This window comes from Toxoplasma gondii, chromosome XI, assembly GCF_000006565.2.
Source record: "Toxoplasma gondii ME49 chromosome XI, whole genome shotgun sequence".
NCBI lineage: Eukaryota > Apicomplexa > Conoidasida > Eucoccidiorida > Sarcocystidae > Toxoplasma > Toxoplasma gondii.
Window position 1 is genome coordinate 1,435,331 of NC_031479.1, and position 22,587 is coordinate 1,457,917.

Below are 22,587 nucleotides of genomic sequence, written 5' to 3' on the forward strand. Positions count from 1 at the left end.
CGTTTGCCCTTGATTCTCTAGCGGGAGAAGCATGCACCGAGAGATGTCCGCTTTCTGCAAAAAGTTTTTTTGCGAGACCCGCGGCAACCTGCGAACGCCGTGATTCTGGCGGAATCTCACGCACCGCAGAGTTCATGCGTTCTGTCCGACCTCGCAAAGACCGTTTACTCGAGAGAAGCGGTAGTCCTACGGCTTCTTCTGCAGGTTCGCGGGAACAAGAAACGAGCGCGCAGTCGCTGCGAAACGAGACCACACTGCACACTGGACATGCGTGGATAATGTCTCGGGCAAAGGACTTCCGGCTCGCTCTTCCAGGTGCCGTTTGAGTCACTGGAGAGAACCGGCTGCAAGAAACCGAGTCGCAGTGTAGAACCGCGCTTTCAGCTCTTTGTGTAGCGGGGACACCCACACACACACAACTGAGGAGTTCCGGCGGACAGAGACGGAACTCGAAAGGCATTTATCGAGTCTCCGAGAAAGGCAACTCCGCTAGCCAAGCTGCAGAACGTTGGCGTCAGAACTTTTTTCTCTGTTCAGTCTTCTGCAGCCCCCAACGTCGCCTCAAGGCTCGTCATCTTTCGATCTACCGCGACGGACTGTGTAAACTGTGAAGCCTTGTCCTCTCTGGAGAGAAGCGGGGGGAAATTCCGCGGCCAGAAACTCCTGCTGCCTCACTCCGAGGCTCCCATATGTGCCTTGCATGCAGACACACGACAGCGAAAGTCGACGTTGATATCTGCCCGCTACAGAGAAATACTCGCCTTGGGTTTCGAGGAGGAAGCCACACGCTTGCAGCCGAAGAAAGAGAAAACTTGGAAAAGTGCAGAGGAGAGTCCAGGAGAAAGGACTGGTGAAACGAAATCCACTGCTACCTGGAAGCCTCAAATTCTGAAAGCTCCCTCCTGCCCGCCCGGGGACGAGGACGCCCGCCAAGTGTGTGCTTGTGTTCAGTTGCCCGTTCGCGCTCTTTCTCCACTTTTTTCTCTGTCTCTTTGCCGCCGAAACTCTCGACTCTCTGGCGATGCCAACAAAGGGATGAGTCGACAGTGAAGCCGCCGCTTCTTCAAAACGGTTTCCCGGTCTCGCTTTCAACGCGGCATGCCACTACAAGACACGCGCAAACAAGTCTGCAGCTTCCCAGAGAAATCTGCCGGTTCTTCGGATTTTGAGAGTTTTCTCCCATGGAAATGAAAGGTCTTACGTAGGCCGGTGCAGAAACTCCAATTTTTCTCGCCTGTCTCCTCACTTGTCCGAGTTTCTTTCCGGTCCAGCCCAACGACGCGTGCGACGCTCGGCGGTGCCTTCTCCGAGGCACCGCGGGAACAAAATTGCTTTTTCCTCGCAGTCACAGAAGACTTTCGCGCGCTTTTACCGACCTTCTTCTATCCAAAAACCTCCGGGTGCGGCCCTATGGGGAGAGATCTGTTGCGTCTGAAGGGAAAACGCGACAACCAGTGTTCCGTGCTCCCAAGGTGCAACCCCCGCCATGCTACGTGCACTTCCCTTTGAATCCGCTGGACCTGCAGGTGGACTTTCCTTTCTAAATTATCTACAAGAAACGTCGATCTCTCGTTCATACATATTACATACAAAGCTACGGACATGCGCACACATCTGTTGTCAGTTTATACATATATATATATATATATATGTAAATATGTATGTATACTTCCATGTATGTGTACCTTTTGTGAGTGGTTTTCTGTGAGCATCTGCATACGCATGGCGTTCCTGTGTGCGTGAATGTCACATGGGAGACACAAAAGAGTAAAGATTGCAAGGTGTCTATTTTTGCAAGAAAGTAGATCCTTTTTCGTTTCCCTCGGATCGCCTCTGTGGAGTTCTTCAGAGCGGTGTTGTGGGCGACGCTTTGTGTGCTCTTTCGTACGTTTCTCGAAGTTTTTTTCTAAAGACGACATCGCGTCGCCGGGTCAATCTTTCAAGACGTTGATTCCGAGCCATTCACCATCGTGCACCATCCTGTTTTGAGATCCTTTCTTTTCTCCCTTTCTTTCTCGTCTTCCCTTTGGTTTCCTTCTCTCGTCCATGCCTCCTCTTTCCTCCTCTTTCCTCCTCTTCTGTATGTCACATGTCTTTTCTCCGGATCGCCGACGATGCATGCATTCGACGACAAACACAGCTCGGAGAAAGACGAAGCGAGCGAATCTGAAGAAGAGCAGCTGGACCGATGGCGCCGCCTCAGGCAGAAGCAACAGGGGTGCTCTGTGTTGCCTGTGGAGGCACACAAACCTGCTGTGTGTCTCCTCGTTTTCCTTCTCTTCTTCCTCACGCTCTTCTTTGCCGCCGCGATCCTCACCACCGACGTCGAGCGCCGTCATGCGACGAGGCAGGCGATTCGCCGAAATATTTTCCAGGCCGCGTTTCTCCAGGCTCCACAAGCGACTCAGAGCGCTTCTCAGCAAGCGAGTTCAGAGACGCCGAACGAGCAGCCAGAATCCTCCTCACTCGGCGCAGACGCCGCAGCGAGAAGGCGCCTCGATGCAGACTCCGATGAAGCTCTTCACGGGATCTCTTCTCCCCTCGGAGGTGAACTAGGACCTCAAAGTCTCTCTTTCCTGTCCAACGCCTCACCTCTTTCTCATGATCGTGCGTCTGTCCAGTTTTCGCCTTCGTCATCTGCTGTACCTCCCTCGTCTTCTCCGACGGCATCTGCTTTGCCGCCTCCGTCTTCTCCTTTTCCGTCTTTATCTCCGTCTGCGGCAGAGGTCACGACTTCCTTACCAGCTTCACTGCCTCCCGCTGGTTCTTCTTTTGCCCCCCCACAGTCTCCTTTCACCCCACAGTCTCCTTTCACCCCACAGTCTCCTTTTACCCCACAGTTTCCACTCAGCTCGCAGTCTTCAGTGTCTCCTGGCGTCTCTGGGTCGGTTGCTCGGCGTCTGAGCGCAGCCGCGACGGCGGCGAACGAGTGGGAAGGGCAAGGTCTCGCGACAGTCTCTTTGCTGCAGTGGGGAGACGTTCGTCTGTGGCTTCTCCACGTGTGTCGTCGCATGCTCCTCACCGGGCTGGTCGCAGATCTGCTCGTCGTCGAGGAAGCGCGTCTCTCCGTAGTCAAAGGCGCCCTCGCCTCCAATTCGAGCGCTACCTCCAAGCGGCTTCTCCTGAAACTCTGGAAAACCTCAGGCAAGGCCTCTGCGACGAAGAGTCCTGCGGAGCAGACGCAGACGCTGTGACTCAGACGCAAAGCATGTGGACAGTCGAGAGAGGGAACTCTAGGAAAGTCAGAGGCGAAAAGAAGAATGAACTCGACGCAGAAACAGGGGTAAAAGAGACGAGAAAAGCGGTCGAGAGAAGAGGAATTCGCGAAAGTCGACGCACAGCGAACGCAACTCCAGCTGTGTTCCTGAGTTCGTCGACGACTCTGTGCAGAGATTTTCCCGCGATCGTCTCCTACTCTGCGCAAAGAGGGACTTTTTTCTCGGATTCTCCACCTCGCTTTCTCTATAGACCCCGGCGTTCGCTGTTGGCGGCAGTGACGTCGCTTAGTGTTCCTCGCTTCTTTCATTGGAGTCCGCAGAGAAGAAATTCGAGAGATTTCAGGCCGGAAACGAAGGGCACACATACGCAGGCAGAGAGACTGGCAGAAAGTGATCTTACATTCTCGAAAAGCAGAACATGTCTCGAATGAGAGTGACAGCTCGAAGGGAACAGCCTTGGTCAACAGAAGAACAAAGTCATTTCTGAACACACCCTTTGCAAGCTGTGGCGTTCTTTTCACGACCGTGAAGAGTAGCCTCATGTCTGGAGGTGCGGCATGCATTGAGGAACGGGTTCACCTTTATTGGATTCATGGAAGCAACAAAACAACCTGAACTTTACTGAGACGCCGCCATCGTGCACCGCCTGAACAGATGCCTCGAATTTAGATCTCCTGCCTCTCCGGTGTCTACGGATCTTTCTGGCAAGCTCTGACGGCTTCGGAGCTTCGGCGTTTCGAAGACGCGCTTGGGAACCCACGGAGAAAGAAAGGAAATGAAGAGAAACCTCAAAACGCTCTGACGACAAACCGCACAAATTTGCCGGCTGGGTGTGTCTCCGCGGCTGTGTCCGCCGACGCCCCCACCGCAGAGGCAGGCAAAGGGAGACTCTGACGCCTCTGCGGAGCGATTCCTCTCCCCCTTTTTCCAGCGCTGTCCGAACGTTCTTTGTGATTCGCTCCTCTCAGGTGGCGGCACCTACGAGGTGGACTTCAGATCGGTCTACGGCATGCCATGGGGCTACGACATCACTCCGCAGTTGAACGAACTGGACGCGGGCGGATGGCTCTCCCCCCTCACGACTTCGCTTTCCGTCCGGTTGCTCCTCAGAGACAACTCCGGAGACGCCTCATGTAAAGACATTCGCAAATATAAATGCACACATGTGTATGCATATAAAAATACCTATGCACCCATTCCTATACATATATATATATATATATATATATATATACATATATGTATCTATATATATATATATATATAGATACATATATGTATATATATATATATATACATATATGTATCTATATATATACATATATGTATCTATATATATACATATATGTATCTATATATATACATATATGTATCTATATATATATATATATATATATGTATGTAGATACGCACACATGCGGTTTCATGTGTGTGAGGCGTGTTGTTTTTCATTGTTATGTTTTTTATTTGAATGCATATGTTTGTATACTCCAGTAAGCATATCTGCATTGAACTGCGTATAGAAGTTCTCTCACAGTGGTGTCCGGAACTCTTTGTTTTGTTGATCTCCATTGAAGGCAGTGGATTAGGTTACGGTCTCTCTCCCCAGGTTCTGTGAAACGCCGGTCCAGTTCCCTGCTTGTTCTCTTCCTTTCCTCACTTCGACGTAGACTTCCAGCTGCGGCCCCCTGTCTCTGCGTTCTTCTCTGCCTCCACGGTCTGCGTGGTTTCTCCTCGATCTTTCTTCCACTGTTGCCTGCTGAGGGTTCTCTGCGCCGTCCCTCTGCTTTCGAGGCGTCTTCCAGCTGCTCCACACTGTGTCCTCGTTTCCTCTCCAAGTGCATCAAGATGGCTCGAACCCGAGAGAGAGGGAGGAGACGCGCAGCAGCAAAAAGAGCAGAGAGACTGAATGGAAGAGGACGCGCACAGCCGCCACCGAGAGGGCAAGGAAGGAGAAAGACGAGGAACCTGCGAGGCAGAACGCATTTGCTCGCTCACTCTCCAGAGGTCTCTCTCGAGTGGCTGCGTTCCATGTTCGTTTGCCTTCCTCCCTTTGCCTTTTTTGGAGTGTGAGATGAGTCCATGTGACGCCGTCTTTTTCCTTCAGATGTTGAGGTGAGCTTCACACAGCTGGCGACAGGGCTGATCGTCCCCAAATGCTCGATTTTCGTGAACCTCGTTTCCAGCTTCCTCGTGTCGATTATTGTCGCGGGTCTGTTCTTCCTCGTCACCGTCTGCTACCTCTTCGTGGAGATCTACGCCTACCAATATGTCAAGCGAGCGAATCGGTACGCTGCCCTGGCGACGCCATCTCGGTTTTCCTCCTCGTCGTACCCTTTGTCTTGCGCCAAAGAGACATGTTGTCTGTTCTCCAGACCTCCCTTTTCCGCCTCCTCAGAGTCGATGACGTCTGTGCGTCTCGTCGCTTCTTTTCCTTCTTCTCGCCCAGACGCGGCTGTGCTTCTCCTCGGTTGTCTCTTTCTCTCCCTGGCGAAAGCACTTGCACAGAGCTGTAGAGAGACAGACGAAATAACTACAAACAACAGGCTGCGAGATACAGAGAGAGAAAGAAGCAGACACGCATCAACCGCTCGAGGTCGAAAGCTCGACCGGCAGAGCTCTCAACGGACAAAACTGTATCCAGAAAGAAATACACACAAACTGCTGCATGCACCTACACACCTACATATATATATATATATATACATACATATCTATACATATCTATATATCTGTATATATGTGTATATGTATATCGTTTTGTGAATGTTTATGTACCTGTACGGAGATAGCTTTGCAACGCGGAAGGATGCGAGTTTCTGCATGTGGGTTGCCGTTTTTCGTTTTGTCGCCTCTTTAGCGACGCAGGCCAGCAGCAAGGAGCTTTTTCGGCATACTTTCTCGGACGGTGGGAGATTTTGGGAACGACTGCATGCGGCTTCGTCACAGCGCTGCTTCTTTGCGGACGCGTCGTTCTCTCAAAGGTCTTGCCAGACGCCAACACATTCAGCTACATCCACCTCATCGGTGAGAAGAAGAAGAGGAAGAAGAAGAAGGCGATGCGTAGAAGATGGAAGGCAGGACGTTTGATCTGCACGCGAAAGAGAGGGTGAAAAACTTCACAGAACATGCGAGAATACCCGAGAAGGCACTTTCAGGAGATTCCGACAAGACAGGGAACAGCGCACAAACGCGTTTGCTTTCCGCGACTATGTCTCTCTCGCTTCTCAGCGTCGCCCGCGGTGACTCTGTGGCGTCGGTCTTTGTTTCCTGGCGAGGCGGGAGCGCGTGTATGTTTATGTCCTTCCAGCGTCTCGGTGGGGGCTCGCGTTTGCGACGTTCTACAGCCTGTGCTTCGCTTCCTTTGCAGACATCCTGGACGACATGACGCGGTTTTTGGTAGTCGCCACAACTTTCTTCGCGATGATGCGAACCCTGCGATTCCTCACGAGCGTCAGTCTTTTCTTCTTCATCGTCCAGAGCGCGCTGAAAACGGCGCTGCGAGAATTCTCCGGAGTGCAGCTCGTGGCGGCGCTCGCGATTCTCGGCGTCGCCGGCGCAAACTATCTTCTCGCAGGTGGGGGCCGTCGGCGAAAAGCAAAGAGATGGGGGAACAGTCTTTCAAAGAAGTGCAAACAAGACGGAGAGAAAAAGGGAAGGCAAGAAGACGGAAAACGAACTGAAATGAAGACACAAACAAGCAAAGGGAACGGAGACATACTTACGCACGAAACGAGACGTTTTCCTTCACAGTCTGTCCTGCCATGCCTTGCGTGAGAGTCAATGTCCTTTCTACTACACTCCAGGGTAGTTTTCGTAGAAATCCCTTCGCAAATTTTCACTCAACTCCACAAACATCTGCTTTTATCTGAATACACCCCCATCCATCCCAAAAAATACATACAGGCATACACGTCCATATGCATGTATAGATATAGATATACCTATATATATACATGCATACACACCGGAATGCATGCATATATATATAGAGAGAGAGACAGACAGACAGACAGATATACACCGATATACGCATATATATATATATGCATATATTTGTACTGATTGGTGAATGCTGCGCGGTTTGCATGCGGAGATTTTTGAGATTTGCGGCTTTCCGTTGAGTTTCGTGGAGTGTGCAGGTGGGCGAGAAGCGCCCTTTGGGACCTACGGAGACTCCATTTTCCAGACGCTCAGTCTGCTGTTCGGATCGCCGATGCTTTTCTCTTTGCCTCCGGTCGGTGCTTTTTACTCTCTTGTTCTCATCCTTGTGTGGTGGACGATTCTCCTCCCCATGTTGGTTGCCCTCGTCGTCTACGCGGTGCGGAAAGTCATGTCCAAGACAGGTTTAACAGAAACGGAGATGCTTGGTGAGTCGCAGAGACGTCTCTCTCTCTGCAGTGTCCTTCTTCGATCGTCGTCGCTGGTCTTCTGTCTGTCGTCTTCTCTCGTGCTCCCTTCTCTGCTTTCTCCTCGGTTCTTTTCTCTTTTCCAGACTCTCTCTGCTTCTCGCATCTCCTGTCGTCTTCTCGCGAGTCCTCGGTCTCCCGCCCCCTTTTCTCTTTTCCAGACTCTTTCTCTGTCTGCGGACGAGTCTCTCCTCCTCAGAGCTGCTTTTTTCCTCTCTCGTGCGTCGCCTTCGCCGACAGTTCGCGGCTGCGTTGCAGTCGAGGGTGGAGAAAAACGTTTGTGTCGAGAAACATGCGAAGCGTTTCTCACGGAAAACACAAAGACGCGGCAATGGAGGAAACTGACGCGTTTTCGCAGAGAAGACGAAGACAGGTCTTTTACCGAAGGAACGCGACAGTTCTCGTGGGCGAGAGACAGACGCTCTTGTTTTTTCTCAGCGAATACGAAGGTCGAAAACTCAGAAAAGGCAGTCCAAGCGCCGCTGCGTTTTTTTCTGCAGGTGCCGAGATGGCAACCCAGGCGAGAGACTTCCTCGCAGAGTTCGTTTTCTGCTGCACCCCCGACCCAGGACGACATGGCAGTTCTGATGAGGTGCGAGAAGACAAGAGACAGGTGTCTCTTCGAAGAGACAAAGGAAGGATTTTTTTTTCTTCCTCAGCGACATGCAGTCGAGGAGAAGGAGAAACCGAGAGAGAAAGAAGTTCACCGACCGCCAGGGCGCGAAAACCGAGTCGCAGTGCATCGAGACAAGTCAAAACATGTTCTGTCCTTCTCCAGATCGGTCTGCTCTCTCCTTGTAATTGTTCTCTCTCTCTCTCTCTGCCTCTCGTCCTTCCTTACGGTCCTCCCCTCGCGTTTCTCTCGCTCCACTCTCTCCACTCTCTCCTCTGTCTCGTTGCTTTCTTTTGTTTTCTGTGCTTCGGCTTCCCTGTCCTCTCCTTCCGCGCCCACCTGTCGCTTCTCGCTCTGTCGCCTTCTGTCCGTGTTTAGATTCGGCGGCTCCGCCAGGAGGCAGAGCTCGCGGAGATCGAGAGACAGCAAAAGGCCTCCGAGAAGCGCGTGGAGGAGGCGCGCATGGCGTCGTCGGATCCAGATACGAAGATATTTCCGTCGCGAGTGCTGCTCTGTCTCCTCTTGCTCTTTTCTGTCTTCTTCGTCGCCGGGATATCCCTGCTCTTCGACGCCCCGCGCGTGTACAGAGACCATACAGCGACAAACCAGCTGGAGAGCAGACGTTTCTTGTCTACCGATCCGTTCGCTTCGAAAAGCCTGCTCGAGCTCACTCCGCCTCTCGACTTTCGCGACGACCTCTGCGCGACGACCGACTCCGAAAGTTCAGAAAATGGAGACGCCGAGCCCCCGGCAGAAAACAACCTCAAGGCGCGAGGCGAAGGTGCACAGAAGCTTCAGAATGTCCTCAACGCCCTTTCGGAGGTAGGGAGACGAGAAGACAGCAGACGGCGGGGGAAAGCGAAATTCCATTGGATAGGCGACTCGGGCCATGCGTCCAATTCAATCGTTAGTCTTCCTCTTGGGAATCTCTCACTTACTCCCCGATTCCCTCGCTCATCCTTCAGCTTTTTTCGCGCGGTGTGTCTCATGTTTCTTCTTTCCTTTCTAACCCTCTCTCCCCTCTCTTTTCCTCTTGCTCCTCTCTCTGTTTCTTTCTCTCCTCTCTTTGTTTCCTTCGGACTTTCGCGCATTCGCTCTTCGCTGCATCCTTCACTCTGCCTCGCTGTCTCCCTGTATCTCTCGCTGTCTCCCTGTATCTCTCGCTGTCTCCCTGAATCTCTCGCTGTCTCCCAAAGCCGGGGGCATAGTCGTCTTGCATGTCTTCTCTTTCCCCTGGTTGACACGTATCTTTTCCTTTCCTTTTCGTATGCATTTCGTCTTACATTGACCTGGTTCTAGCGACCCTGCAGGTAAGGAGGCCGCGCATGCAGGTGCCTTTTGCACTCACATCTGAACGACAGATGCTGAGTGTCTAACGTATTCAACTGGACGGATCGCAGGCCCAACGGCTCTCCGCGTCCTCCTGTCGCTTGCTTGCAGCCGTTGCCGCGGACGCTGCGTCTGAAGGAGATTTCTTCTCTGCAGGGCATCTACGACTGGCTGGAAAACGTCTTCGCAGAAGAAGTTCTGAATGCTGCGTACGCGGCGCCTGGCCTCGCGCACAGGGCGCCCCTGGCGAATCCTGGCGCCCTCCTCATCGTCAAGCGCGTCAGCCTCCAGTGTCGCTCGACCGCTTCTCCCCGTGAGGAAAAGAGAAATCGAAGGCGAATCCAGCGCAGCGAAGTCGAGCCGAGGAGACAGCGCGCAGGGGAAGGGAACGACCGAGCAGATGAGGTCGAAGAGAAGAAGAAAACGCACGCAATTCCAAGAGAAGCAAAACGAAGAAAAAAGGGAGCACATCAGGCGCATACGGCAGCGAAAAAAGAAAAACTCAAAACTCAGACAGGAGTCCCTCCTTCTTCACTTTCCTTCGAACATCTCGGATTGAAGTATCTGTTCTCTCTTTTCGCGCTGCTTTCGCCACTCCGCCGTAGTTCTCGCGGTCCTTCGACGCTCCGCGCTCGTCCGTTGCGGATGCTCCACAGTCTCTTCCGGATTGCTAGGGATCTCGACCTTTCTGCATCTCTCGGCGTTGTCTTCAATCGCGCACTGCTTGTCAAGTTTCCTTTCGCATGCAACCGACCGAAACTGCTTCCTCGTCTTCCCGCAGGCCTTCCTGCGAGACTTCCTTGTCTCCACGGGTTCCTCCCTTCGCCAGTGCTCTGCTCGTGTTCTCTCGTGACTCCACATTCTTCTCTCTTCTCGTTCGTCTTCTCGCTAGCCTGAGCGTTTCGCGCCTTTCAGGCTTCACTCTTCTCGTTCTTCTTCCGCCTTCCACGCGTCTTCGCGCCGTCTGTGTTTCCTCAGGCTTTCTGCTGTAGCCGGAGTTCGTTTCGCATTCTCTCCGTCGTGTGTCTGCAGTCTATCGGGTCTGCCCTGTTACGCGGCGGAGTGTCAGTGCCTTCTCTTCTCTCACGTCCGACGCGTACGGACTCAACGGTGCTCGCTTCACTGCAGATCCTGACGAACGCGTTTACCGTGTAGGTCTGTTCTTCACTCCCGTTCTCTCTGGCGCCGCCATAAACGCTTCAAATCCTCCCTCTACGTCGCCTGCTGACAACGCCCGTACCACACCGAACTCGGCTTCTCCGTCTTCTCCTGTCTCTTCTTCTCCTCTTCCGGTGTCTTCTTCTTCCACGAGGAGCTCCGTTGCTTCTGCGGAGGCTGGGGCGCCTTCGCGTCGTCTCTCTCCTGGTGTCTCCTCGGTGTCTCCCCGGAGACTGGGAGATCCAGGAGACCAGGGAGATGGAAACGGAGATACTTCTTCGAATGTCTCCTCCGGAGTCCCCTCGGTTTCTCCTCCGAGCACGGGCAGGGCGACTGCCGGGGTCCTCTCCGGCCTTCTCGGCTCTCCGCGAGTCGCCACTCTGGATCTCACGGCTGAGGAGTTTGCGGCGCTTTACCAAGGTCCTTCCAGCATGAGAGGAAAAGTCCAAAGCCTCAAAATCGGCGGATTTCTCGACTACCAGCTCGCCACTCTTGACGTCGTCTGGATCGACTTCAACGGAGATTCCGGTGTATACTTACTCAACAAGGTACGGCTAACGATGTGACGCGTCGACATGTCTTCTCATTCATATTTATAAATGCAAATATATACAAATGGAGATGCGTACACAACTGCACTTATGTATATCTATGTACGCTTATACATATCTATCTATCTGTCTAGCCATATATATATATATATATATAGATAGATAGATAGATATATAGATATAGATATAGATAGATATATTCATGCGTACTTGCATTCATCTGCATATGTAGAGGTGTGTAGAGATGTATTTGTGATTTCGGCTCGCTTTCTGCGTGTGAACATGAACTGTCTATTTCGTTTTTTGTAAGATAAGAGTTCAGGGATACAGATGCTTCTGAGTGTTTTGCATGTCCCCTCGGATGGTCGCGTCGAAATTGGAGAGTGAGAATCCTTGTCATCGTTCGAAAATTCACAAAATGCAGTTTCTCGTCGTGAAAGAAAGGAAATGCGTTCCTCTTTGCATTGCTATATAGGTGCTTCACAGTCTTCGTTTCCTCTCCCATGTTTCATCCATGTTTTCTCTCTCGCCACTGCTCGTTTGCCGGGTCTCGTCTCCTTCTTGTCTGTTTCTTTTGCATGCTGCATGAGGTTTTCTTCTCGTTCCACTTTGTTCTCGCTCTTGCAGGTGACTTTCGACTTGGCAAACACAGGGAGCTTGACCGTCATGCCTGCAGTAGTGGCGGTACCTTCGTGGACTCTCTCGCCGACCTCGGCTTCGGCTCATGCGTCCTTCGTTCTCATTGTCATCGGGTCTCTCTGTTTTCTCCTGTACCTCTTCTATTCGTACCACACGACCCAGAAGCGCATTTACTCCTCTTCTCTCTTCATCTTCCTCGACTTTCCGACTCTCATCTTCCTCTCCCTCTTCGTCTTCTTCTACATCTCCCTCCTCAACGTCTCCTTCACCCCAGGCTGGGAGTCCGTCGCCTCCATCGGCCTCGCCGTCTCTCAGACCCAAGCTGCGACGACTCGCGCCTTTTCTTCTCTCACTCAACTCGCTTCGCGCTTCCTCTCCGGACTCAATCACCGCCAGCTAAGCGGAGACTTCGGCGTCGGACTCGGAGACCAGGGATTCGGACTCGGAGACCAGGGATTCGGACTCGGAGACCAGGGATTCGGACTCAGAGACGGTGGAGTAGAAGGGAGCCTGGGGGCGGCAGGCCGGGCACACAGTGTGGAGAGAGGGGACGGCGTTTTGTCGACTCCGACAGAAAAAGACGGAAGGGAAGGCTCCGACGCGCGTGGATCTTCTTCGTCACTTGTTTTCTCCCCTTCTCCTCTTTCCTCTCCCTCTCTTTCTCCATCCTCTTCTTCGCCTCCTCCCTTTTCTTTTTCTTCGTCGCCTCCAGCATCTTCGTCTTGGCCTGCTGCTCCACCGCCTTCGTCTCCTTCGCCTGTCGTCTCCTCCTCTTCTCTTCCGCGGCGTCTAAGCGGGGCGGATGAATCGAAGGAGAAGGCCACTGGCGCGGTTTCCAGCTCCTCCAGTTCGGAGGGTGAATTCGGCGACTCGCTGAACATCCCCGGAATCGTTCCAGGACCTGTGCAGCCGTGGTTGTGGGTCCCAGGCTCCTCGCCAGGTGGGCGCAGACCACGGGGAAAAGAAACAACAGAGAGAAGAGAGAAGGCAAAACGAGAAAACAGGAGCAGTCCCTCCGTCTCCTTTTTCTCTCCCTTTTCTCCTCTACCGATCGCTCTTGCTCCTCCTTCTTTCCTCACCCTTCCTGCGTTTCCATCTTTCCATGTCTCGCCATCCATCTCTTGTCGTTTCTGCATGCAGGCCCTCAAAATTCTCCACCTCCGACTGCGGAGTCCACAGTTCGATTTTTACGTCTGCAGGAGTCTCTCGAGGCGAAGAGCGACGCTCTGTTCCGCGCGAAAATCCTCGCCGTTCTCACGCTTCTCATGGTCGCGATCCGAATCTTGACCCTCGTGGCTGCCGTTCCTCACACCCTCCGCGATGCCCGCAGGCTCATCGAAATTCTCTACGGAGCAGGCTCCCAAATCGCTCTCGCAAGTGTCTTTGTCATCGTCGCCTTCTTCGCCTTCTGCTTTGCCGGTGAGCTTTGGACCTCGACTCTGAACGCCGTCCATTCTCACGTCGACGACGGTGGCGCTCGTGTGTGTTTGAGCGACTTTCAGACGCGCTCCGAGTCCGGGAATGCCGATTTGGAGTCCGCGTTCATGGCTGAGTTCTGCGATCTTCTTGCTGTGGCTTCGTCCACAGAGACGACAGCGCTCTCTCGAAAGTCTCATCCATTTTCTTCTTTTTCTCATGGCATCTGCGTGCGAAGAAACGCCTTCGGCGCGCATGGAGTGCCTCGTTTCCCGCGCGACTGCCTCGAGGCCATTCGCCGTCAATCTCTCTCTCTCTCTGTCGCTTCTTTCTGTTCTCCCCCTTCTCGCTGTGTGTTGCCTCTCTCCTCCTTTTCTCTCCGTCGCTTCAAGTCCTCTTCTCTCTGCACCTCTTTCTTCTTCACTCTGTCTATCTTCTTTTTCTGTCTTCTTTTTTCCTTTTCCTCTCGAACACCCCACGATCGTGTCAGGTCTTTGGCATGCGCCCGCGCGGCTCGGGCGGGAGCTTGTCTTGTGTGGCTGAGGAAGCAGACAGCGCCTCTTTTCTTCGCTTCCTTCTTCTGAGTTCTGACTACAAAGGCGTTTTCTCTGTGCCTCTGGACCTGTGTCGTTTGCTTCTTCTTCTCTTCCCCGCTTCCCGTCTGGAGCATCTCTCAGTCTTCTCTCCTGATCTTCCAAAAGACCTCGAAAAACAGTTTCCATCGAATGTAAATCACAGTCAATAATGGAGATTTCAGCTTTAACCGTCCTCGTGAGAGAAGAAAGAAAACTCGCATTCAAGATTCTAAATTGCACCCTTTTTCTTCTTTTCAAAATCCAAGTCAAGTTTTCAGATCGCCTCTTGTCTGCTTTTTTCCGTTTCTAGGATACACAATTCTCGGTGCGCAGTTCCGTGGTTTCAGTACTCCGACGTATTCCATCGTCACCTGTTTGATGGTGTTGACGTCGAAATGGAACTTCAACGCGATCACGGCGCCGGCGACCCAGCAGCATTCCCTGACTTGGCAGTTCGAGGCGTTCGTCTTCTTCTTCTGCATCGTTTTCTTCTGCTACTTGAATTACCTCGTCCTCGCTTTCATCTACCTTCGCTACTCGCAAGTCAAGCTCGAGACAACTGTCGAAGTCCAGGAACTCATGAGCAAATACGGCGTGGAATGCAGACGCAGAATAAACATCGCCGTCAGCGGGACCGTCATTCTCTACTGGAAAGTCAGCCAACCTTTCCTGCATACATACTTCCATTTTCACGCATATTCAAACACATATCTATATATACATATTTATACATGTATACACATACATATTTATACATGTATATATATATATATATGTATATATATATATATATGAAGATACGTTCAAACGTTATACATTGTGTTTACAGACATGTGCGTCTGTGAGTCATTAGGTAATAATCTGCAATCTCTCCTGGAACGAAATACTTGCATTTAAATTTATTTAGGTAGAGACGGAGAGACTCATTTTGGTTTTTCGTATATGTGCACGTACACACCAATACGTACATGCGTACATGTATATAAATAAATAAATATATATATATATATAAATATGAATAAAAACAATATATATATATATATATATGTATGTAAATCTATAATAATTCTTTTCGAGGGAATAGGCGAAGACATCTACAGTCAGTTGCAAAACAGCCAGTGAGTTCTTCAAAGTAGCCGTCGGGGGAGATAAAGAAATGCGTCGGTCTGTGGGGAGTCTTGTGAAAAAAAGTTGAAATCCATCGACCTCTTTCTGCCCCTCTGCTGATGTTCATCCGTCGTGCTTCACATACATCCGTACTTGACTACGTCTGTGTGGGTTTCTGTGTTGGGGTGTCTGTAATCTCGTTTACTCGCATTTTCTCTTTGTATACGCATGTTTTCTCGGACATAAATGCGGATCTCGTTGCGTTTAAGCTTCTTCGTCTCTCGCCTGTGTCTGAATGGCTGGATGTCCTCAAGCGTCTTCGTTCGCGAGCTTGCATGTCTCCACTTGTCTGCAAGCGTCGGCTTCGGTGTCGGCTTGTGCAGATGGGCTCTGGCGAGCTGACTGTTGGGGTGTAACGGGACTGCATGATTGTGGCGCTTTGGAAATGACAACTTATCTTTTTTAGGCTTTTCTGAAGGCACTTCAGATGGCGATTTGCCAGGCGAATGCAGAAGGACAGATGGCGTCTCTGGACAGCCAGGCGGCTTTGCTTCGCGACCGTTTCTTCGATGATTTCCGCGGCCTCCCTTCCATCGCTTCTCTCCCCTGTACCACCAAGGTAGCGGCGAAGAAAACGTAACGCGCGGTCGCTGTTTCCTTTCGTCTCTCCCCTGCAGCATTCCTTCACTGGCTCTTCTGCGCCCCATCACACGCACTGGCGGTTTCCTCGTCCTCGGTCAAGCGCCGCGAAGATTCGGCGTCGTTCGCGTCTCTGCTCGTCCTGCGTTCCTTTTTTCCTTTGTTTCCACCTCAAGTTCAACTTCGCACTCCCTCCGAGCAGTCGACACTAAGTCCTTTTTTCTTGTCTATTGGAGAAGTTCCTTACTATCAAATGTACACATATGTCTAAGATTATATATTTTTATATATTTATTCATCTACATATATATATAGATATGTATATTTATTTACTTGTACACAGATGGGTACGTTTGCGTGCAGACATGCGAAGCCATTTTTGAATGTATATTTGTAGATGTGTGTGTGTGTAGATTGAGAGAGCGAGAAGGATCGAACTGAGCGATGAGCGATTGGGGTCGGATACATGTGTCTGCATGCGCGGATTTGCTTATGCGGCCCGACGCAGATCCAAGTTGGGGACGAGTCGAAAGGCAGAAAACCGAGTGGGAAGTTTTTTTTTCGTCGTTATATTCGACGCGAAGCGAGAGCGACATGCGAGCAATCCGATGCATGCAATTCTGTGCAGGAGCGACTTGAGCGCGCTTTCCTCGGCACCCAGCTCGTTCGCATTCAGCAGTACATCACGGATTTGGAGTTCCTCAAGGCGAAACAGTTTTTGATTCTCTACGACCTAAAAGTCCTAGGTCAGCGACTCTCGAGTCTCTCGTCGTGCGTTTCGCCAGGCGCTCTCCGGCGTACCGCCTTTCTCGCCGCTTCCTTCGTCACTCGGTCGCTCCTCGCTCACACAGGGCATGTATACATATATGCAGAAAAACGCGTATCGATGCTGCTGTCTGGAGTACCCGTCTGCTCAGAAAGAAGGAAGAGATCGACTCTTTCCGACTGCGCCCCAAAAACGCGTCGCTTCTTCACTTGCAGGGGTGTCGGCGTCCATCATTCTGCTTGTAAACGTATATGTACACAGGCATGCAAATGTGTGCATGGGTCCTGATCGTTTCTTCTGTCTCAGCATTGTTGTGTGTGTCTTATCTGGGTTTGCGTTCTTTTAAAGAGGATCGGCTCGCGCGCGTATGTGTGCCTGCCTGCGCATGTCGAGCTGGGCGTCCACGCGAGTGAACATGATCTTTTCCTCGCCTTTTCAGGGGACTACCAGCGAAGCATGCACAAGCTGAATAAGAAGAAGGGATTGTTCATAGCCTCTCTGGAGCGTGGACTGCAGGACCTGAACGAAGAAATCGACGTCCTTCAGAACGACATTGCTCTTCTCACCTACGCAGACGAACAAGCAGGGGAAGGCGTCGAACAGAGACATCGACAGAGGCAGCTACTGGACCTCACAGGCGTTGCCAAAGGCCCCGCGACCAGCTTACGTAAGTTCAAAAAGTTCGACAAACATACGGTCGTGTAGAGATGCAGAAACGAAGGCGAGAAAGACGCAAGGCGTTTCCTGAGCTGGAACTGGAATGCGCCACTGGCCGCTCGGTCTGATGCGTGTAAAAGCGAAGGACAGCGACACGAGGAAACTGAGTCGGGGCTGAAAGAGAAGTAAGATTTTTGATTGAAAGGATCGAGGTTCAAAACAAGAAATAAAGTTTGGAAGAGAAACAAAGAGAGCTTGGAAGAGAAGCCAAAGATCAAGGTCAAAAAGAGATCGCTAAAAAAGTTGCTTTCTGCCAATTCTCATGTTTCTTGCGTTTTCCATCCCGGCGGATCGGCCGTCTCTCTCGTGTTTTTGTGTATATCTCAGCCCCCGGAGTGTATCTGGCGCCGGAGACCTTGGCAGAGGCGCGAGAGGTTACGCGAGAAAGGGAAGCCGAGCGCGAGAAGCGCATTGAGGCATGGCGTCGCCGAGTTTCTGAGGGCGAGGTGTCTCCGATGTCTCTCAACCAGGTGCGTCGGAGACAGCGTGAAAAGCAGGAGTTCGATTCAGGTTCCCCCTTTGCAGTCGAGGTGGAAGGTCCGAGTTTCCTCGTCGACGATGCCTCGCCGGAGACGCCTCCGGGAGTCTCCACAGGCCGAAGGCCGTCGCGGACTCGGCCTCTGAGTGTCGGTCTTCTCGCCGAAGAAGAGACGTCTGTTCGAGATCCGGAGCGTTGTCGGGAGGCGCGCGACTCTGTCTTCGCGGTGTCGCCGCTCAACCCCACAGCACGAAGGGCGCCGGCAAAGGCTCAGAAAAGAGAAGAAGATGAAGAAGAAGAAGACGAGGACTGGGACCTGGTGAGGCAGCAGTTCGGCGGCGAGAAGCAGCCGACGCTGCACTTTCAAGACGACCGCGGAAACGACATTCTCGTTCGGCCCCGCGTTTCGCCGGAGACAGCGAAGGCTGTGTGGATCCGCGAGCGCGGCGACGAGGAACCGCAGGCGGTGGTAAAAATCAAGAAGGACCTGAAAATCCGCGCCCTGAAGAACAAGCGCGAACACCGCGAGCGACTGTCGCCCCCGGCCGCAGTCGCGGCTGAGGAGCCTGACAACAGCGACGAGAGCGGACGCGCGACTGGGGTGGAGGAAGAAGAAAGCGAAGCAGGGGAGAGGCCTGCAACGAATGCCCCTGCGATCCACTACGCGCGAAGTGTCTCCATGATGCTGGCGAAAAGCAGAGACACCGCAGAGGACAGCGGCTATGCGACGCTGGACCGCAGGCGAGGAAAGGCGCCTGAGAGCAAGAAGAAGAAACGACGCAAGCCGCAACGCAAAGAAGAAGAGGAACAACAGTACCAGGTGCTCGAGACCAAGAAGGCCAAGAAGAAAAAAGCCAGGGGAGGCGTCTTCGGCGTCAACATCCTGGGAGAAGAGTAACCCAGACCGCGGGAAGAGGGATTGTGTCCGGCAGCGGCAGGCCCAGAAGACCAAGACGAGGCATCAGACAGAAGGAGAGAGAGGAGACGCAGAAGAGAGAGAAGGAGAAAGAGAAGAACAAGAGAGAGAAGAAGAGAAAAGGAGACAAAGGAGAAAAAGAGGCAGAAGCGAAGGAAGAGGAGAAGGAGAGGAAGACAGGAGAGCATCGGACGGATGATGGTGTTTGAGGACGCGAGAAAGAAAGCTTAGAAGAAATATTTTCTTTGCCTTCATAAATGCAAAGAGAGAACAAGCACGAGAAGTAAAGGGGGGAAGCGAGAGGGGACATGTGTAATGCAAAGCAGGTTGCGTCGTCTCGATGCATCTCTATCGCTTGAGCTCTTGAGTCTTCTCCGTCTTCGTGAGTCGCGAACACTTGTCAAATTTATATCTATCTATCTCCATGTATGTATGCACATATGTATACATATATATGTATACATATATATATATATATATATACATATTTCTGTATTTCTTCAAACTCGGTAAACGGAGCTGTGTGAACTTGTAAATATATGCGCACAGAGAATTCGTGATTCCCGATGTTCCTCTGCTCGTTCACAAGAAACTTCAAGTCTCCGGGTGAGTATCCATCCTGGCGACGATTTCTTCTGTTGGCAAACGCGCTCGGCGAGAGCGGAAACGGACTTCCGGCTACCAATTGTCACGGCTCCACGCATTTCCTCTGCAGAGAAATATGTAAGAATACACAAGTTCGCGGCTGCATGCGTAGAGACAACACACGCGCATTCGTAAATCTCCAGAAGTTTGCGCGTTTCGCAAGTGCAGAGTCAAACTCGGAGGCCAGAGAGTGTCTGGTGCAGTGGCCGCCGTGTCTGCTAGAGGCAGACCAGTTCTTTGGGGGGTTTTCTTCGAAACGCCTGCTGTAGGAAAGCTAAAAGTATCGTGTGTCTGGGTGCCGAGATTGGCGGCTCGCGCTTCTCCCTCGGGGAAACGCTTCGGGGAGAAGGTCTGACTTTCGTGCTCTGGGTCAGGCAGCACAGCCTCCGCAGAGCCTCCACTGAGAGGACGCGCTTGACGGTTTTGAAGCCTGCGGCTCCTCAGTGGTCGGCTGGAGGGCTTGCTGCGTCGAAGGTCGATCAACAGGTTTCATCCCAGAGAGCAGAGAAGCGTTTGACACTTGCAAAGTTTTCTTTCGGACTCGCGCATGCACGCACAGAGGTCCCCCGACGCAAACAAGACTGGAGAGCAACACGAACGAAGAGCAGCAGAAACTCGAGACACAGACTGCGTCCTTGGCATCATCGACCAAGCGTTTCCTCACGCGAAAACGCGTTTCAGAGAGATATTTCCAGTCCCGCTTAGGTGAAGTCCTCTGCTTGAAAACGATTTCAGTCCTGCTTAGGTGCAGTCCTCTGCTTGAAAACGATTTCAGTCCTGCTTAGGCGAAGTCCTCTGCTTGAAAACGATTTCAGTCCTGCTTAGGTGCAGTCCTCTGCTTGAAAACGATTTCAGTCCTGCTTAGGCGAAGTCCTCTGCTTGAAAACGATTTCAGTCCTGCTTAGGTGAAGTCCTCTGCTTGAAAACGATTTCAGTCCTGCTTAGGTGAAGTCCTCTGCTTGAAAACGATTTCCCTCGTTTTTCCCCTTTCTTCCGCCTTGTTTCAGCAGTCGACCCCACAAAACAAAGGCCAAAAGGCCGCAGTTCTTTCCCTGCAGCTTCCTTCTTTTCCTTCTCCTCTTTCTTCTCTTCTCGCCTTTCTGCGAGTTCTCTCCGCGTCTGTGCCGCCTCGTTTGAATCTCGCGAAACGCGAGAGACCTGGAGACGGCCTTGGGGGTCCCGACGATCACGTTCCACCCCAGTTGCATCCGCCGTCGATCTTCCTCGCCGCTGTGCTTCGGACTCGCGCAGTGCGCTCGACGCCCATGAGCTCCTGCAGAACATGCTGCCGGAGGAATTTCAAGTGCATCGCCGTCTGCAGGGTGCACGGTCTCCCATTCACAGTGAAGGCAAAGAGAGCGCGAACAGGTCGCCCTCTCAAATACAAGCCGTTTAGCTTCTGAACCGCGAGACGGACCTTGGCGTAGCTGCCGAGCTCCACAAAAACTCGGCCGCGGTGGTCCCCGGCGCCCCGAGCGAAGGCAGGATCGTTGGAAGGCGCGGCAAAGAGTCGCAGAGGCTCGAGGAGCGTCTGGGCTTTGACCCAAGTCTCGATTTCTGCGACGGACGCCTCGAAGGAGAGGTTCCCGAGGAAGAGACATGTGACACACCGCTGCATGCGCTCGCAGAGCTCCTCGTGCTCCGCCCCCAGAAAGCGCAAACCCAGGGCAGCCAAATCGGCGGCGAAGACCGACGCGGGGACTACATCGGCATCGTTCTGCTCTCCCTCCTTCGCGGCAGACGGCAGAGAAGACGACGGATGAGGAGAAGACGGGGAGGAAGAAGAAGCCGACGGCGGAGGCGAAGAAGAAGAAGCAGACGGGGGCGGAGGCGAAGAAGAAGAAGGAGAGGGGGGAGAAGGAGAGGGAGGAGAAGGAGAGGGAGGAGAAGGAGGAGAGGAAGCGTCGGGAGGCGACGGCGAGGTTTCCAGAGATGTCGTTGGAGGCAAAGTGGTGTGTGTCGGATCGGAGGAAGAGGCGCCTGTGGGGTCTTCTTTTTCAGAGTCCTCTTCTTCGTCGCTGCTGCTGGCGGTAACGCTTTCATCGTCGCTCTCCATCCAAGCGAACCTCCGGCGTTTCTTGGGCGCTTTGTCGCCGCCTCCACCTTTCTCTGCTCCCCCCTCTGAGTCGTCTCGGCCTCTCTTTGTTTCACTCTCCTTGTCTGCCTCGCCTTCCACTTCCTCGTCCGTCTGCAGCAGACGAAGTTCCTCCTCTGTCAAGGCAGGCACAAGTGTGTCTTCTTCTCTCTCCTCCGAGAGCCTCGCGCTTCGAGGATCCGGCGACGAATACTTTCTTTCTGGAGGCGCCCCAGAGACAGGGAGGTCGCCACCGGAGTTTGACGCATGCGACGCGTCGGGGGGAGAACTCGCTTCGGTCAGCTCCAGGCGCCAGCGCTTCGTCTCTCGCGGCTGCGCCGCCGACTCCAAGCCACCCTTCCGCCGACGACCCAACATCCTCCAAGAAGAAGAATGGCGATGATGCAAATAGGCGAGAACTCGTACGAGAAAGAGAGAGGAAGCCAAGGGTGTTCGCGGCGAGAAGCGGCGGAGTGCAACAGAACCTTAACAAAACAAGGAGAAGGGAAAGCGGCGAAGAAAGAAGCAGTGGGCGCAGGATCCGACAGAAAGACACGATTATTACAAGACCTCTCTGCACCAAAAGGGGAATATAGTTATTTGAGAAAACGCGGCACATATGGCAGCAGCTTATGAAAGCAGAAACGCTCGACGATGGAGACAAAGTCCAAAGGGGAGAAAAAAAGATAAAAGGAGAAAAGTAGAGAGCAGATTCACGCCATAATAGAAGGGTGGGTTTTCAACATCGAGCCAGGGCGCGCGCAAAGTCGACAGCTAAAAATCCAGACGAGTGAAGAAGAGACGATACGCGTAGCGCTTTTCTCAGCAGTGGCAGCCGCGCGAGACACCGGAAAGACGGAACAGCCTAGTCTTGCCCTCTCTGCATCTCTCCCCAGGAAGAGGAATTTCGATGTCTGCCAGAGTTGAACGCAAGGAAGCTGGGACTTCCCTCGCTGGCACAGACACACCTGCGCAACAACATCGTAGAGAACAGAGTTCGCTGCCGCGTTTCTCCTCTGGCCCCCTCTCTCGCTGAGTCTGTCGAAAGCCAGTGTGCGCGTGAAGATCATCCCATGGACTCGAGATTCAGCTCTGCTCGAAACTTTGTCGAAAGAGACCCTGGGTTTCTCGGAGTATGGTGCGAAGGAAGCATGCTTGCCCTTTCTGTTTCCGCAGAAGTTTCGCGAGAGCGGCGCTCTTTGTCTTTAAGCCGAGACGGAACCTGCACCGGGCCGGAGCAAGACAACGATCGCCTTTTGCCTGCATATCTTGATGGATGCTGAAGGTCGACCACGCTTCGCTGACCCAGTCTTCCAGCAGATAAGTTAAGAGGCGCT

At 52.5% G+C, this 22,587-nt stretch overlaps 2 protein-coding genes across 2 annotated transcripts; one reads left to right on the forward strand and one right to left on the reverse strand.

Annotated features, from left to right (window-relative positions):
- Nucleotides 1–2,114: 2,114 nt before the first annotated feature.
- Nucleotides 2,115–16,708, forward strand: TGME49_310560 (hypothetical protein; the record flags this gene model as incomplete). Its single annotated transcript, XM_018782632.1, has 16 exons — nucleotides 2,115–2,547; nucleotides 3,037–3,144; nucleotides 4,187–4,351; nucleotides 5,326–5,506; nucleotides 6,079–6,245; nucleotides 6,589–6,795; nucleotides 7,361–7,588; nucleotides 8,128–8,219; nucleotides 8,619–9,062; nucleotides 9,681–9,882; nucleotides 10,602–11,275; nucleotides 11,906–12,857; nucleotides 13,058–13,336; nucleotides 14,219–14,562; nucleotides 15,482–15,634; nucleotides 16,283–16,708. The coding sequence occupies 16 exons, from the start codon at nucleotides 2,115–2,117 to the stop codon at nucleotides 16,706–16,708; spliced, it is 5,055 nt and encodes a 1,684-aa protein (XP_018635561.1).
- Nucleotides 16,709–19,650: 2,942 nt separating this feature from the next.
- On the reverse strand, nucleotides 19,651–21,968 carry TGME49_310570 (hypothetical protein). The gene has a single exon (XM_002364262.2). It carries the CDS (start codon nucleotides 21,626–21,628, stop codon nucleotides 20,363–20,365), a length of 1,266 nt encoding a protein of 421 aa, XP_002364303.1. The 5' UTR covers nucleotides 21,629–21,968; the 3' UTR covers nucleotides 19,651–20,362.
- Between the last annotated feature and the right edge of the window lie 619 nt (nucleotides 21,969–22,587).